The 13,224-nt window shown below is 50.6% G+C and overlaps 1 protein-coding gene across 2 annotated transcripts; it reads right to left on the bottom strand.

The window, feature by feature from the left end:
• Positions 1 to 450: 450 nt before the first annotated feature.
• Positions 451 to 6,657, bottom strand: LOC130263659 (sperm-associated antigen 4 protein-like). 2 transcript variants are annotated; one of them, XR_008842368.1, is made up of 11 exons: positions 6,527 to 6,657; positions 5,816 to 5,873; positions 5,100 to 5,161; positions 4,896 to 4,936; positions 4,580 to 4,667; positions 4,282 to 4,342; positions 3,857 to 3,969; positions 3,202 to 3,369; positions 2,322 to 2,411; positions 1,531 to 1,782; positions 451 to 597 (listed from the first exon to the last, which is right to left on the bottom strand). XR_008842368.1 is itself a non-coding variant. In XM_056511333.1 (10 exons), exons 1-10 carry the CDS (start codon positions 6,608 to 6,610, stop codon positions 1,636 to 1,638), a joined length of 912 nt encoding a protein of 303 aa, XP_056367308.1. In that variant the 5' UTR covers positions 6,611 to 6,657; the 3' UTR covers positions 1,514 to 1,635. The 2 variants fall into 2 exon arrangements, 1 of the variants encoding a protein (XP_056367308.1); XM_056511333.1 differs by lacking the exon at positions 451 to 597 and having other exon boundaries at positions 1,514 to 1,782.
• Between the last annotated feature and the right edge of the window lie 6,567 nt (positions 6,658 to 13,224).

The following is a 13,224-nucleotide window of genomic DNA, read 5'->3' as shown; positions in this document are numbered from 1 at the left end:
ATTTTTGGTAACACAAAAAATTAAATCCCTGTCCGAGATTGTCTTAATTGACAATAAACCAGCACAAGGTTGCTACAAAGGGGTTTGCAGAGAATTCCTAGCTAAAAGTCATATGCCATAAGTGTGATGCAGAGCAGCTGAGGGAACTAGGAAGAGGCTCAGTCTGGAGAAAAGGAGGCTCAGGGGGAATTTCTGGCTCTGCACAACTCCCTGACAGGAGGGCACAGCCTGAGTTCAGGCTCTGCTCCAGGGAACAGGGACAGGAGGAGAGAGAACAGCCCCAGACTGGGCCAGGGGAGGGTCAGGTTGGAAATTAGGGGGAATTTCTGCACTGAAAGGAGGTCAGGCCTTGGCAGGAGTGCCCAGGGAGGTGATGCAGTCCCCATCCTATATTTCCTTATCTAGTGCTTACAGTTCTACTGATCAAACAAAGACTGAAGTACAATTCTTGGGACCTGCAGCTTTGTTTATTTTAGTCAGTAGTGCCAGGCTGTGGCACAAATGATCCTCTCACTGCACATCCATGGTCAAGGAGGAGAGGTTTCCATGAATTCTGTCATTGTCTTAAACCCTGGACTCGTGGCTTCCACTGTGTTTCTGGGATAGGACACATACAGCACTGTCAGGAGAGATGGGCTGGAAACAATTGGTCATAGAATCATGGAATCATAGAATCATGGAATCATGGAATCACGGAATCACAGAGTCACAGAATCATAAATTCATGGAATCATAGAATCACAGAATCATAGAATCACAGAATCATGGAATCATGCAATCATGGAATCATGGAATCATAGAATCACAGAATCATAGAATCATGCAATCATAGAATCATAAATTCATGGAATCATAGAATCACAGAATCATAGAATCACAGAATCATAGAATCACAGAATCATGCAATCATAGAATCATAAATTCATGGAATCATAGAATCATGGAATCAAGGACTCATGGAATCATAGAATCATAGAATCACAGAATCATGGAATCACAGAATCATAGAACCATGGAACCTCTGACATGGAAGGGACCCCTACACCTCTTCTGTCCTGCCTACCCCTCCTGAAGAGCCTGTAACTGTCCAGAAGAAGCAGGTGAGGAACCTTTGGGTCAAGAGCCTTGTCCTTCTGGGTGAAGAACCAGAACCCAGAACGTGGCCAGGTACTGGAACAGGCTCCCCAGTGAACTGGCTGCAGCACCAAGGCAGCTGCCAGACACAGGGAGTGGTTGTTGGCTGGTCCTGTGCAGGGCCAGGAGGACCCAGTGATCCTTGTGGGTCCCTTACAACCCTGCAGATTCTGTGATTCACCCACAAGATTTTTCACCCAGAAGGTTCTTTACCCAGATGGTTCTTGGGCACTCCCACAGAGCTGGCCATGGCACTGACCCAGCTGTCAGACAGGGTGTGCTTGTTGGGGCTGTGCTGTGCAGGGCCAGGAGCTGGATTTGATGATCCCTGTGGGTCCCTTTCAACAGAGGGGATTAAATGATTCTATAATTCCTCATATCTTACCTAAAACTCACCTGACAGTCCCACATGCATCGTCTAAAATCAACATTGTGCTGCCACATTTTCCCCCCATTTCCCTTCTTCCCCTTGCCCTTTCTTCTTCTTTTGTGATTTCTTCTTTATTTATCTGGGCCCTTGGTTGAGTCTTTCTGGTTTTCCATCTTCCCATGAACCTTCACTCGGTAAATGCAGGTGTACCATGGGTTCCCCCAGTTGCTCTTCACAAGAAGTTTGACATGTGAAAAGGCTCTGGGGAGCAGCATGTTCTGTGAAGGGGGAAAAGGGAGGCATTAAAAGCAGCAATGAACCATCCATGAAATCCCCTGCCAGCCCTGGGGCTGCTGTGTCACCCATGGTGTGTCACCCACGGTGTGTCACCCATTGCTGTGTCACCCCACTGAGTCCCTGCCATCCCCTCTGCCTGCCTTCCTCCTGACAGACTGGGAGCAATGTCACCCATGCTGTGCTGGGGTGACACTGCTTGTCAGCAGGGCACAGACTGGAGCAGCAGTGATGCCTGGTGGTTTTTGTCCCTGTTTCTCCGTGGTTTTTTGGGTGGTGTGGCTGCAGGTGCATCTGGCTTTCCTGAAGGCAGCCAGAGATCTCTCAGGAGCTGTGAGATGACAGGCCTGGCCCTGTCCTTTGGCTACACAACCACTGCTCAGCCCTGCCAGCCCCACCAGGTCTCTCTCAGCAGCAATCCAGGACCCTCTGCCCAGGGAGGAAACATCCACACCTGCCCTGCCATGGATTTCATGCAAACCCCTTTTGCTCCCTGGCATCTGCCCCCTTGTGTGGAGCCTACCTTCAGAGGAAAAGTCTGAATGGGGTCTTTTTCCACATTGTAGGTGAACATCCCCAGGAGAGTTTCCTCTTCTCTGACTGCATCCAGTCCCTTGGAGCAAAGCACAAGGAGAGCAAGTTGGGCTCATCCCAACAAAGAGGGAGGATCAGCTCTCTTATGTACCCAGCCTGTGCCAGGGCTCTGGCACCAGTCTGGCACTGGTCAGGGTCAGTCTGGCATCAGTCAGGGTCAGTCTGGCACTGGGCAGGGTCAGTCTGGCACTGGGCAGGGTCAGTCTGGCATCAGTCAGGGTTAGCCTGGCATTGGTCAGGGTCAGTCTGGCATCAGTCAGGGTTAGTTTGGCATCAGTCAGGGTCAGTCTGGCACTGGTCAGGGTCAGTCTGGCATCAGTCAGGGTTAGCCTGGCATTGGTCAGGGTCAGTCTGGCATCAGTCAGGGTCAGTCTGGCACTGGTCAGGGTCAGTCTGGCATCAGTCAGGGTCAGTCTGGCACTGGTCAGGGTCAGTCTGGCATCAGTCAGGGTCAGTCTGGCATCAGTCAGGGTCAGTCTGGCACTGGTCAGGGTCAGTCTGGCACTGGTCAGGGTCAGTCTGGCATCAGTCAGGGTTAGCCTGGCACTGGTCAGGGTTAGTCTGGCACTGGGCAGGGTCAGTCTGGCATCAGTCAGAGTCAGTCTGTCTCTGCTTTGTGTTCTGGTCAAGAGCCCTTAGGTGCTTGGCCAGAATGAGGCTTAGGAAGGATGGACCTGTCGAGCCCCCGAGTGTCACTCTGAGCTCAGGACAGTGCAGGCACAAAGCTCAGAGCATGCACAAAGCAAGCAGGACCCTGCCCTGGGCTCCCCCTAGGGCCACATCCCCCCATCAGGGCCCAGCAGACTCACAAAGACTGCAATGTCTTTGGGGGCACTGATGACGGTCCCACTTGGAGAGGCCTCCTGGGTGATGTGCTGCAGGGTGATGGCAGTCAGGTAGACTCGTGCTGGCAGCCTGATGACAACCTGCCCCTGATGCCCTTTGAAAGGCCAGCAGCTCCCTGGGAAAACATTTGGCTGCAACAGAGCACAAGAGCAGTGACACGTGGGACAGCACATGGAGTTGAAGTGTTGGGCTGATGTCTGTGGGCTCTATTTCAGCTGGAAAACACTGGGCATGTGAAATGAGAAATGGACAGCAGCAGAAAGACTTCCCTGCCTGCCAAAGTGGGCTCAGCATGGCAGAACAGAGAATGGTGGTTATGAAACCATCCTGGTCAGGGACAAGCAGAAACATCTCTGCCCAGGGACTCTGTAGGGCATCCCCCCTCCTGCCTCCCACACTGAAAAGTAGCTCTTAGGGTTGACAGTGGAGACAAGGCCACCAGGCAGAAAGAAAAGAAAGTGGTTGCTCAGCAAGCCCAGCCCTGTGTTCCAGCTTTGGTTTCAGGAACCCAGTCTACACTGTGGGCTTGACCACTACCACTGGGCTGAGGGGACAGCCCCTGAGAACGGTTTCCAAATTACCAGGAGGGGAGAAAACTGATGATTTCTGCTAAGATACCTGCAGAATAGTATCAGGAGGGCTGGCAGGCCAGAAGAAACGTAAAAACCTGCAGACACAGCTGTCCTTGCAGTCGTAGGTCTGGGAAGTTCTTTGTGTGTCAATGGTGGCTCCTGTAAGGAAGGCAGAGAAGTGGCTGCAAGCAGCAGCAGCCTGGCAGGGCCTGGTGCTCAGACACCACCTCTGGTGCCACTGGCCATGTCCAGCTGTCCTGCAGCCTGGTGACTGCCTGTCCCACAGGGCTAGGAGAGCTGGGGGGAAGCAAAGGACAAGGCAGCCATTCCTCCTCCAGATGCAGTGGAGAGAAAGAGAGCCCCTCCATCTGTGATTTCTGTGCCATCCCCACAGGAGCCCCAGCCATCCTGGAGGGGTGGCAGGACACAGGCCAGCACAAGGCAGGGAGACCAGGCTGCTCCTGTCCTTACCAGAGCTCTTAAGGGCCCAGTCGGTCTTGACACAGGATTCCAGAGCCATCTGGGTGAATTCCTGGGAAAGCCATGAGCAAACAGGACAGGACCAGATCAGGAAAGGACAGCTGAGCACGCTGCCAGCCCCCATGGGCAGAGCTCAGTGCCAGCCATGCAGGGCCAGCTGTGCCCACAGAGCTGGGGCACCCCGAGCTCCTGCCAGGGCCACTGAGCAACAGCATCAGCATCCTGACCCACCAACAACACCAGGGAGGGATTTCCTGGGGGTTCTCTTTCCCCAAAAGGGCAGGGTCACCTTCAAACTACTGATCTCTGCCCTCAGCTGAGTGACCTCTTGCAGCAGATTCTGCAGCTTCTGGGTTTCAATCCAAGTGTGTGAATTCCTGCAGGGGCAGAGAAGCAGATCTTGCCAAAGCATTCCCTCTGTGAAGCACCTCAGCTCAGTGAAGAGACTTCACGTGCTTTCCCTGCCTTGCCAGTGCTTCTCTCCAGCCCAAAAGGCAAAGGCAGGACAGAAGTGCAGGAGCCTTTGCTGTTTGGAAAGGGAGCACAGGTAGCACAAGGTTCAGATGACAATTCTGCACAGACACAGTTCAGGAAATCTCTCTTACCAGAGGGTTTTTAGTCCTGCTGGAAATACACTTGGCAGCTCCTGAAAGAGAAAATTCTCAATTAGAATATTGACTGACAGAGCTTCCCAGGGAAGACTATACAACCTGCTTTTCTTTGGGTCAAGGTGTAAAAGCAGAAGGAGCCTCAGATTTATCCAGCCAGCACTCCCTTGCAGGAGGTGCCTGTGCCACAACATCACTGACCTCCATGAGTCCCTCTGTCCACAGTGACCATCCTGGCAGGGCAGTCCCACAGAAAACAGCAGCTGCAATTCACATCACCAGGAGTTACTGGGCTGGGGTTTGCAGCAAACCCACTGTCTGCTCCTTGGGGGTCAGGCAGCAGCTCAGCTGAGGGCTGTGGGATGTGGGGTGTGGGATGTGGGGTGTGGAATTTGGGGTGTGGAATTTGGGGCTGTGGAATTTGGGCTGTGGAATTTGGGCTGTGGAATTTGGGCTGTGGAATCTGAGGCTGTGGAATGTGGGGTGCAGAGATAGGGTGCAGCTGTGACCAAGGGCCACCAGCCCAGGCTTCAGGGACATGGCAGCATGGCCTGCAGCTGTGCTTGTTGCCCCAGTTCCACTCCCTGTTCCCCCTCACTTCAGTCAGCACCAAGACCAGGCTGCAGGGCCAGCAAGGTACCTCCCCATTCCTCCCCTTGCACAGCCCTCCCCTCTGGGCATCAGAGTCCATTCTGGAAATCCTGTGCCCTTCTCTCTCAGCCTTGCCCAGGCCATTCAGCCCAGTGGCCAGAGCAGTACCTGGCTCTGAGACTACCTGGGAATCTTACTGGTGGTCCAAAGGCCAGTCCCAGTCCAGGGCACACTCAGCACTTGGGCCACAGGAGTTTCCACACATCATGGCCCCAAGGGAAAGCTGTGTCCAGCACAGCCAGGCTGTCACTCCCAGGAAAACTCACCAAGAGCCACTGACAGCAACAAGACTTTAAAGCTCTTCTTCAGCAGAACCATCTTTGCCTGAAAGAGAGGGAGTGCTGGCAGTCAGTTAGCCAAGCCTTGGGCAAACCCCTTCCCAGCAAGGAGCTTTGCCTGGCTTCGGCCCCAGAGCTCTCCCACACCTGCACAGTCTCCTGCCAGAGCTGGGAACCCTTCCCCTGCAGATCTGGGCTCTCCCCTGAGTGCTGGGCAGCAGTTTGTCCTTCTGGCTCTGGTGTGGCACTGCCAGGGGCTTTGCTCGTGGCTCTGCCTGAGACTGGCCACAGCAGTGCTCAAGTTCATCACCCTGGGCTGCTGGTTAGGGAACACCCTCTGCTCTCCCTTTGGCTTGCCCTGGCCCTCAGGCATTCCCAATCCTGCCCCTGTGCACAGCACAAACATGCAGGGTGTGCTCTGTGAGGATGGCACGGGCTCAGGAAATTCCCCCCAGGGAGACAAAGGCACCTGCCAGTGCCAAATAAACCTGAGGAACATCCTTTGGAAAAGCAAACAGAGAAGTGATGTCCCCTGAGTCTCTTCTGTTCATCAGCTGGGACCCATCCCCACAGGAAGGGGACTTCACACATCACAGGTCCTCAGAGAACCTGTCAGCTCCCCACCTGCTCTAACCCCTGGCAGCCACTCCCATCCTGCTGCCCCCAGGCTGACACCCCGGGCAGGAGCAGCCACTTCACCCCGCTCACTGGGCAGCTGCTGAGCTGCTTTGGAAGGTTTGCAAAGGCTTTTCTGGTGAGCCTTCCTCCTCCCCATCCCTCCATGGCCAGCTCTACCTGCTGAGCTGCAGCAGGAGCTGGTGTGCAGTGCCACAGCCACTCCTGTCCCTGTGCCCCTGGCTCTGCAGCTGCTCTGACCTCACAGCTGTGCTGCCTCTGCTTCCACAACTGGGGTGCCCAGGGTGACAGGACGTGGCAGCCCTGAGCATCTCCCCATTGTGATCTGCAAAAGGCAGTGCTGGAGTCTGCCTTAAGGTTAGACAGCTCATCCCACCACCTAATAGTGAGTTAAATAAACAAGCAGAGGGCCAGGAATCACAGAATCCTCTTGCAGTTACAGGATGGGTTGGGTTGGAAGGGCCATGCATTCTGAACTCTGGGAGTTGTTTCACTGAATTTTGTAATTAGAAGAAAAGTCTCCTGTCTATTGAAAAAAATACTGCAAATGTAGGAATATAACCAGTGATAGAGAGAGGCAATCGAGTCCCCAAGGCTCAGTTATTTTTTTTTTATTAAAAAAAATATTGCTGTGGTGCCTCTTATGGATGCACTTGACCCTCAGCTGTGCTTTGGATCAGGCTGAGATGGAGCAAGAGGCCCCACAGCCTGTGGTGGATCTGTGAGCTAGAACTGTCCTGGCTGAGGTACAGGGAAGTGATTTTGCTCACACCATGTGTAGCCTGTGAGCTAGAACGCTCCAGCTTGTGTACAAGGAAGTGAAGGTGCCTTGGAAAAATAATTTTAAAGGTGGTTTCAAAGCCCAAAAGTGGGAAATAACTGAAGTAGAGAAGGAGATAACAGAGCTAAAACAAAGTCATCTATCTTCTCTAAACTGTTGACTAGCAGCCAACTACTTCACTCTCCAAATATTACTGGATAAGCCAAATTTGAGCTGTCCCTGAGTGGCAGCTGCACTGCATACCAGGAACTGCACAGCACTCAAGGTTTCAGATCCTTACCTGAAATTAAGAGGTCCTTCCATGCCCAAGGCAGAGAGATTCCTTAGTTACAACAGATCCTCACTAAGTGACTGATTAATTTTTAAAAAATCTATGTAGCTGTTCAGTATTATGACAAACTTTGTATAGATAATTCCATTAAACACAAACCATTGTTAAAATCTGAGGCTAAGATTAGACCCAGCTGAATGTGGGCTTTGTGAGGAGGTTGGAAAGCCAAGGGTTCCACTCTGAACCTCCCTGCAAGGCTCTTCCCCACCCTCACAAACCTTCCTTAGGCAGCTGCTCTCCTGTGCTTCCCTTTCTCCTCCTCAGCTTTGGAGGGAGAGGAACATGAAACCCAGAATGGTTTTGGTTGGAAGAGACCATCCAGTTCCACCCTGCCATGGCAGGGACACCTTCCACCATCCCAGCTGCCCCAAACCTGCCCTGGGACATTCCCACAGCTGCTCTGGGCACCTGTGCCAGGGCCTCCCCTCCCTCACAGGGAGGAATTTCTCAATAATATCCAATCTAATTCTTCCATCTTCCAGCTCAAAGCCATTCCTCCTTGCCCAGTCAAGATCCTTGTCCCAAGTCCCTCTCTTGCAGTCCTCCCTCTCCTAACAGTTTTCTAGGTCATCTCAGCTTTCTGCCTCTCAGATAAGTAGGTTATCTTAACAGGATAAGCATGGCACTGTTAACCACAGGTTAGCAAATATTTAAACTGTCATTTGAAAGACAAGAATTATGAGGGAGGAAGAAAATGGCAGCTAAATGGAAAGTAAAATTCTAATTTAGTGCTTAAACAACTTGAGTCCTTATGCTGCAGCTGTAGCTGACACTTGTATACTGGGTCATGATAAACCCAAAAATCCTTCTGCCAAGCTTTGAAATCAAGAGATTACTTCATCTGAAGGAAGATAAAATCTATATATGCAAACATTGGCTGATGTTTATAGCACCTTCTCTGCACAAAGTTTCTCTTATGGCACCAAGAATTTTCTGTTATGGAAAATTACACATTTTCAGTGTTATTTTAAAGTAATTTACAGTTGGATCAACAGGAGTGAGGAAACAGTCATGAATTTGACTTGCAGAATGGGATATGATTCATGACTTTCCCAACAGCTTTTACTTTGGTTGAAGTTTACACAATTTGGGAATGACACCCTTGGTTAGTATTGGGCTGGGCAGACACTCAGTTGGCTTGGTCAGCCCTGCAGTTCTTCAGTCAGAGCAGAGAAAGAACTGAGCAGAAGAAGGGCAGCAGGTGTAAGTTCCAGCTGACTTTCACCTCAGTGCAGAATTAAGCTTCTAAAAAAAAAAAAAAAAAAGAAAAGAAAAATTGCATCTCTGTCAGGATATTCACTATTCCAAGAAAAGTCTTTCTTCCACCCTTTGCTTCACCAAAAAGCTCTTTGGCCCAGATGGTTTTCTCCTGATGCAGAAGGTATTGGGAATCTTGCACAATTGCATAGGAAATTATGGCTTTATAAAGCTATAACAGCAGTTATAACAATAATTTCTGTTGCATGTAGAAATGATTAGCTGCTGCTGCCCCTCAGCTGTGAGGGGAGATGCTGCAGTGCCACCTTCACCTGTCCCTGCCTCACACCCCAACACATGCCAGCTGAGCCATGCCAGAGAAAAATTGGCAAATCTTCCAGTCAGGCCTCTCCTCTGTGCTGTAACTGTACTGATGCCTTGGGGTTTAGCTTTTATATTTTCCAGGATCTCTGCTGCTTAGTGTGTAACTCTGACACTTCATGTTAGGTGTTAGTGAGTTCTGTTCACAGGGTAGTTGGACAGAACAATTCCTTCCCAGCTGGAGAATCAAGGACAGCTGGTGCCCAAAAAGCAGAAACAATGGCTAAGGGAAGGGGGCAAGCCAAGGGGCTGAGACTTCACAGCCTGGGGCTGTGCTTGGATAATTGACCCCAATGTGTAAATGAACCAAAACTTATCAAAGTGTAAAAACTCGTGACCAGGATCCATCTTGGATTAGATCTGGGTGTAGCCCTGGCTGGGCTCTTGCACTGCCCAAGGTGGATCCTTTCAGTAAATTCCTGTTTTATTCCTTTTGCTCTGTCTGGTCTCTGTTCCAGTTCCTGAATAAAGGATCATATCTCTCTGCTCCCTCAGAGCCAGGAGGGAAGTCATGGCCAGAGTTTTCATACCACTAAACAGGTAATAGAGAATATAAGCCCTTTTATCCCTTTTTATTCTTTCACACTTCTTCCATGAAACCTTTTTTCTGCTCCACCTCAACACCTCTTTAAGCAGAAAAGTCCTGTCTGCCACACACTTGTCATAAACTAGGAAGGATAAGACTTGAGTTTCAAATACATCTGTATTTACTAAATTACACACTTTAAAATGCAAAGACAAAGGGGAAAAAAAAGTGTTAGTGAAGAAAATTATTCTCTATTTGACTGCTAGGTTCTTGAGCTGCCTGTGTTTAATATTAATGTCTCTTTCTAGGTCTTGGTTGCAACATCTCTGCTAATTGTGGATATCAGTGAGAGATTATCTTTCACCAGCTCCACCTACACTTAGTCACAGTCAAAGATTTGTTTTGGTTTTGGTTTTTTTTTTAATGTTTAGAAGGTTAGAATCCACCCCTCCAAGCTATAATGGGCAAAAGAGCAAATTTTAATTGAAATTAAAACATGCTTCTCTCGACTTAAATAGAAAAAGTTAGCTCTGCTGGTAATTCCCCCAAGAATGGCAGCACCTGCAGCTTCCTAGACATCCATCCAATATTTTTGTAAGCATCAGATTACTAAACATAGTACAACACCCTATGCAATCAATCAACATTTTCCTTTTTTAATATAAAATTTGTCTCCCATAAACCTGAGCTAATAATCAATCCAGACATTTGGTCACTGGGAGGAATGATGGATTTGTCTTTACAAACAAGCTGGAAGATAAAACCAGCACTGAGAGATAAAAGAAGCAATGGGAAGGATTCTCCTGCAGGAGAATTTGTGAGCTGGGCTTTTGACAAACATTTTCAAGTTTGTAGTGTCACTCTGCCAGGATGAAAAAAATCCTAAGTGGAAATAAGTTTGTGCTGCTATTTGAAAATGGTGCAAAGAAAGGGTTTGCACTTGGAAGGGGAAGATGGGTGAGATCTTTTTGTGGGTGTGAGAGCAGGGACGTTTTGCAGCTTGGCTCTGCCCTTGGGGTGGGCTGGGCTCCTTTCCTTCTGCGAATCAGCAGCGGCATCGTGTGGTTGTTTTGCTGAGCCCTGACAGCGCCCAGGAAAAAGAAAAAAAAAACAAAAACCACTTTCCTGGCCCCATTCCTGTAAGAGCAGTGCAGGAACTGGCTCTTGGACACTGACAGAATGTGCTCCTGCATGGAGCAGGGAAAGGAAGATAAATTTTTGTTTGCTGTGCAGTTTATCAGCTGCAAAAGAAAAATGAATTCCAGCACGGCCCCTTTCTTTTCTGTGGGACCAGCAGCTGGATGTTTTAGGTTTGTAAATGGATTCTGTGAGTTTGAGGGTTCAGAGGGTGCACAGAGCTGAGCACACAGACCTGTGTGTGCCACAGTTTGTAAGGTGCAAAGGAAAAAAAAAAGTGAAGGCCAATGCCTAATTATTTTTTTTCTAGGATTTTCAGCATGAGAATTGCTGGATGTAGTAAGTTTTGAAGTTGGGCTCTGCCATAGTGAAAGAATGTGCTGGTACATTTAGTTTGAAAAGAAAGCTCCGTGTTTGGTGTTTGCATGGTGATGTTGATGTCAAAGTGAAACCCACAGCTGAAATGAAAAGCAGAGCACCAATGTGAGCCAGGCAGTTTAATCCTGCAGAGCAGCAGTGATGCCCAGCACCTTCTCCTTTGTCCTAGGAACTCTTGATAAAGCAGTGGAACTCAAAAGTCTCTATGTGAGACTGGAAGGAGAGGATTCAACATTAATCTTAGAAGAGATTTCAGCTTCATTTCAAACTCCTAATTCTCACCACAATCAAGGGGCAATCGATGCCAGGAAAGAAATAGTTGCTGGATTACCCCTTGTTCTCCTTGCAGCTTTTCAACTACACAAAACAGTGTCAGTCCATGCACCATCTTTCCCTGCTATTTGTACTGTCACATTCAGAGCCGAGGAACAAAACTGCAAAAATCTCCTTCACAAACCGAGTCAGCTGAGAACTCTTGGTTGGCTCAACATGTAACTCACACCTCACTGGGGATGTGCACTTTCCCTGAAGATCTGTGCACCACCCCAGCCTTTCATTCCCACAGATAACAAACGCCCCAAAACACCCAGCAGCTGGTGTACCACTCCAGGGAGTGGTATCTGTCCGTCCCGGGGGGCTGCAAGGAGGGATGTCTTTCTGTCCGTCCGTCCGCCTCCACCTGCTGGCGCCGTGCGCTGGGAAGCCAAGGGGCGGGGATCGATCGATCCATCCATCCATCCATCCATCCATCCATCCATCCATCCATCCATCCATCCATCCATCCATCTAACTCTGGTCGCCTGTCGGGGGGGCGTGTCCCGCTGTCCCGGCCTGGGCAGTGGCGATTGGCTGGAGAACCTGTCACTCATAACGCGGTCACGCCTCCCACCCACCGGCAGTCCCGCCAGTTTATTGGTTTGGTCCGCTGTCAATCACCGCCACCTCCTCCTGTGACTGGCTGGCAGCGCCTGCGCCGCGCGCGTGAGCCCGCCCCGGTCTCTAATCTACCCAGCGACAGGCGCTGATTGGCGGAGAGCGCGGGAGCGATTTTTTGATTGGCGCTGTGGCCTCCCGCCACTGGCCCGGGCCTGCACAGGGCACACGGGCCGGTTCCGCCAAGCGCCACCGTGGGAGCAGCAGGGTTTGTGCTCCCTGCGACACCGACAAGGACACGCGGAGCGGCCCGGCCTGGAGCGACCGCCGGGACGGGCTGGGGAAGGAGCCCTGCGGGATGGACTGGGGGAAAGGTGTTATGGGATGAGGGACTGGGGTAAAGGAGCCCTGGGATGAGGGACTGGGATGAAGGAGTTCTGGATAAAGGAGCCCTGGGATGATGGACTGGGGTAAAGGAGCTCTGGATAAAGGAGTTATGGGATGATGCACTGGGACAAAGGTGTTAATGGGATGATGGACTGGAATAAAGGAGTTCTGGGATGATGGACTGGGGTAAAGGAGCTCTGGGATGATGCGCTGGGGTAAAGGAACTCTGGATAAAGGAGTTCTGGGAGGATGGACTGGGGTAAAGGAGCTCTGGGATGATGCGCTGGGGTAAAGGGTGGCTGTGGGAGGTCCAAATCCCAATTTCACCTCGGGCAGTGTCCTGGTGCTCATTCCCAGGCTGCCCCTCAGGATGGGCTGGGTCCCATTCCAGAACCACCCCAAATGGGCTGTGGACTGCACTCCAAACCTGAGCCAGAGCCAGGCTGACCCACATCCAGGCTCCAAGGAATGTCCTCCCAAAGGAGAAAAGTCCATTAACAGATAATTTGATTCTACCTGCAGGGACAGCTGTGGACCCAGCTCCTCCCAGGGCCTCGGGCAGCACCTGCTGATCCAATTTGTTCCCTTTAAACGGCTCTGGAAGAGGAAACACTCACAGGAATTCCAGGAGGAGTTTCAGGAATTGCAGCTGGGCTATGCTGAAACTGAGGTTATCCAAGGACTGATCTTGCAGACCTTGCTTCCCTTCCTGAATCCATCTGGGGGAAAACCAACAGGACAGGCATTCTTCCTTCTGGAAAAGGCAGAGG

The sequence above is a fragment of the Oenanthe melanoleuca genome, chromosome 26 (genome assembly GCF_029582105.1).
Source record: "Oenanthe melanoleuca isolate GR-GAL-2019-014 chromosome 26, OMel1.0, whole genome shotgun sequence".
In the NCBI taxonomy this organism is placed as follows: domain Eukaryota; kingdom Metazoa; phylum Chordata; class Aves; order Passeriformes; family Muscicapidae; genus Oenanthe; species Oenanthe melanoleuca.
The sequence above is the reverse complement of the archived record's forward strand: the minus strand, read 5'-3'. Positions and strand labels throughout refer to the sequence as shown.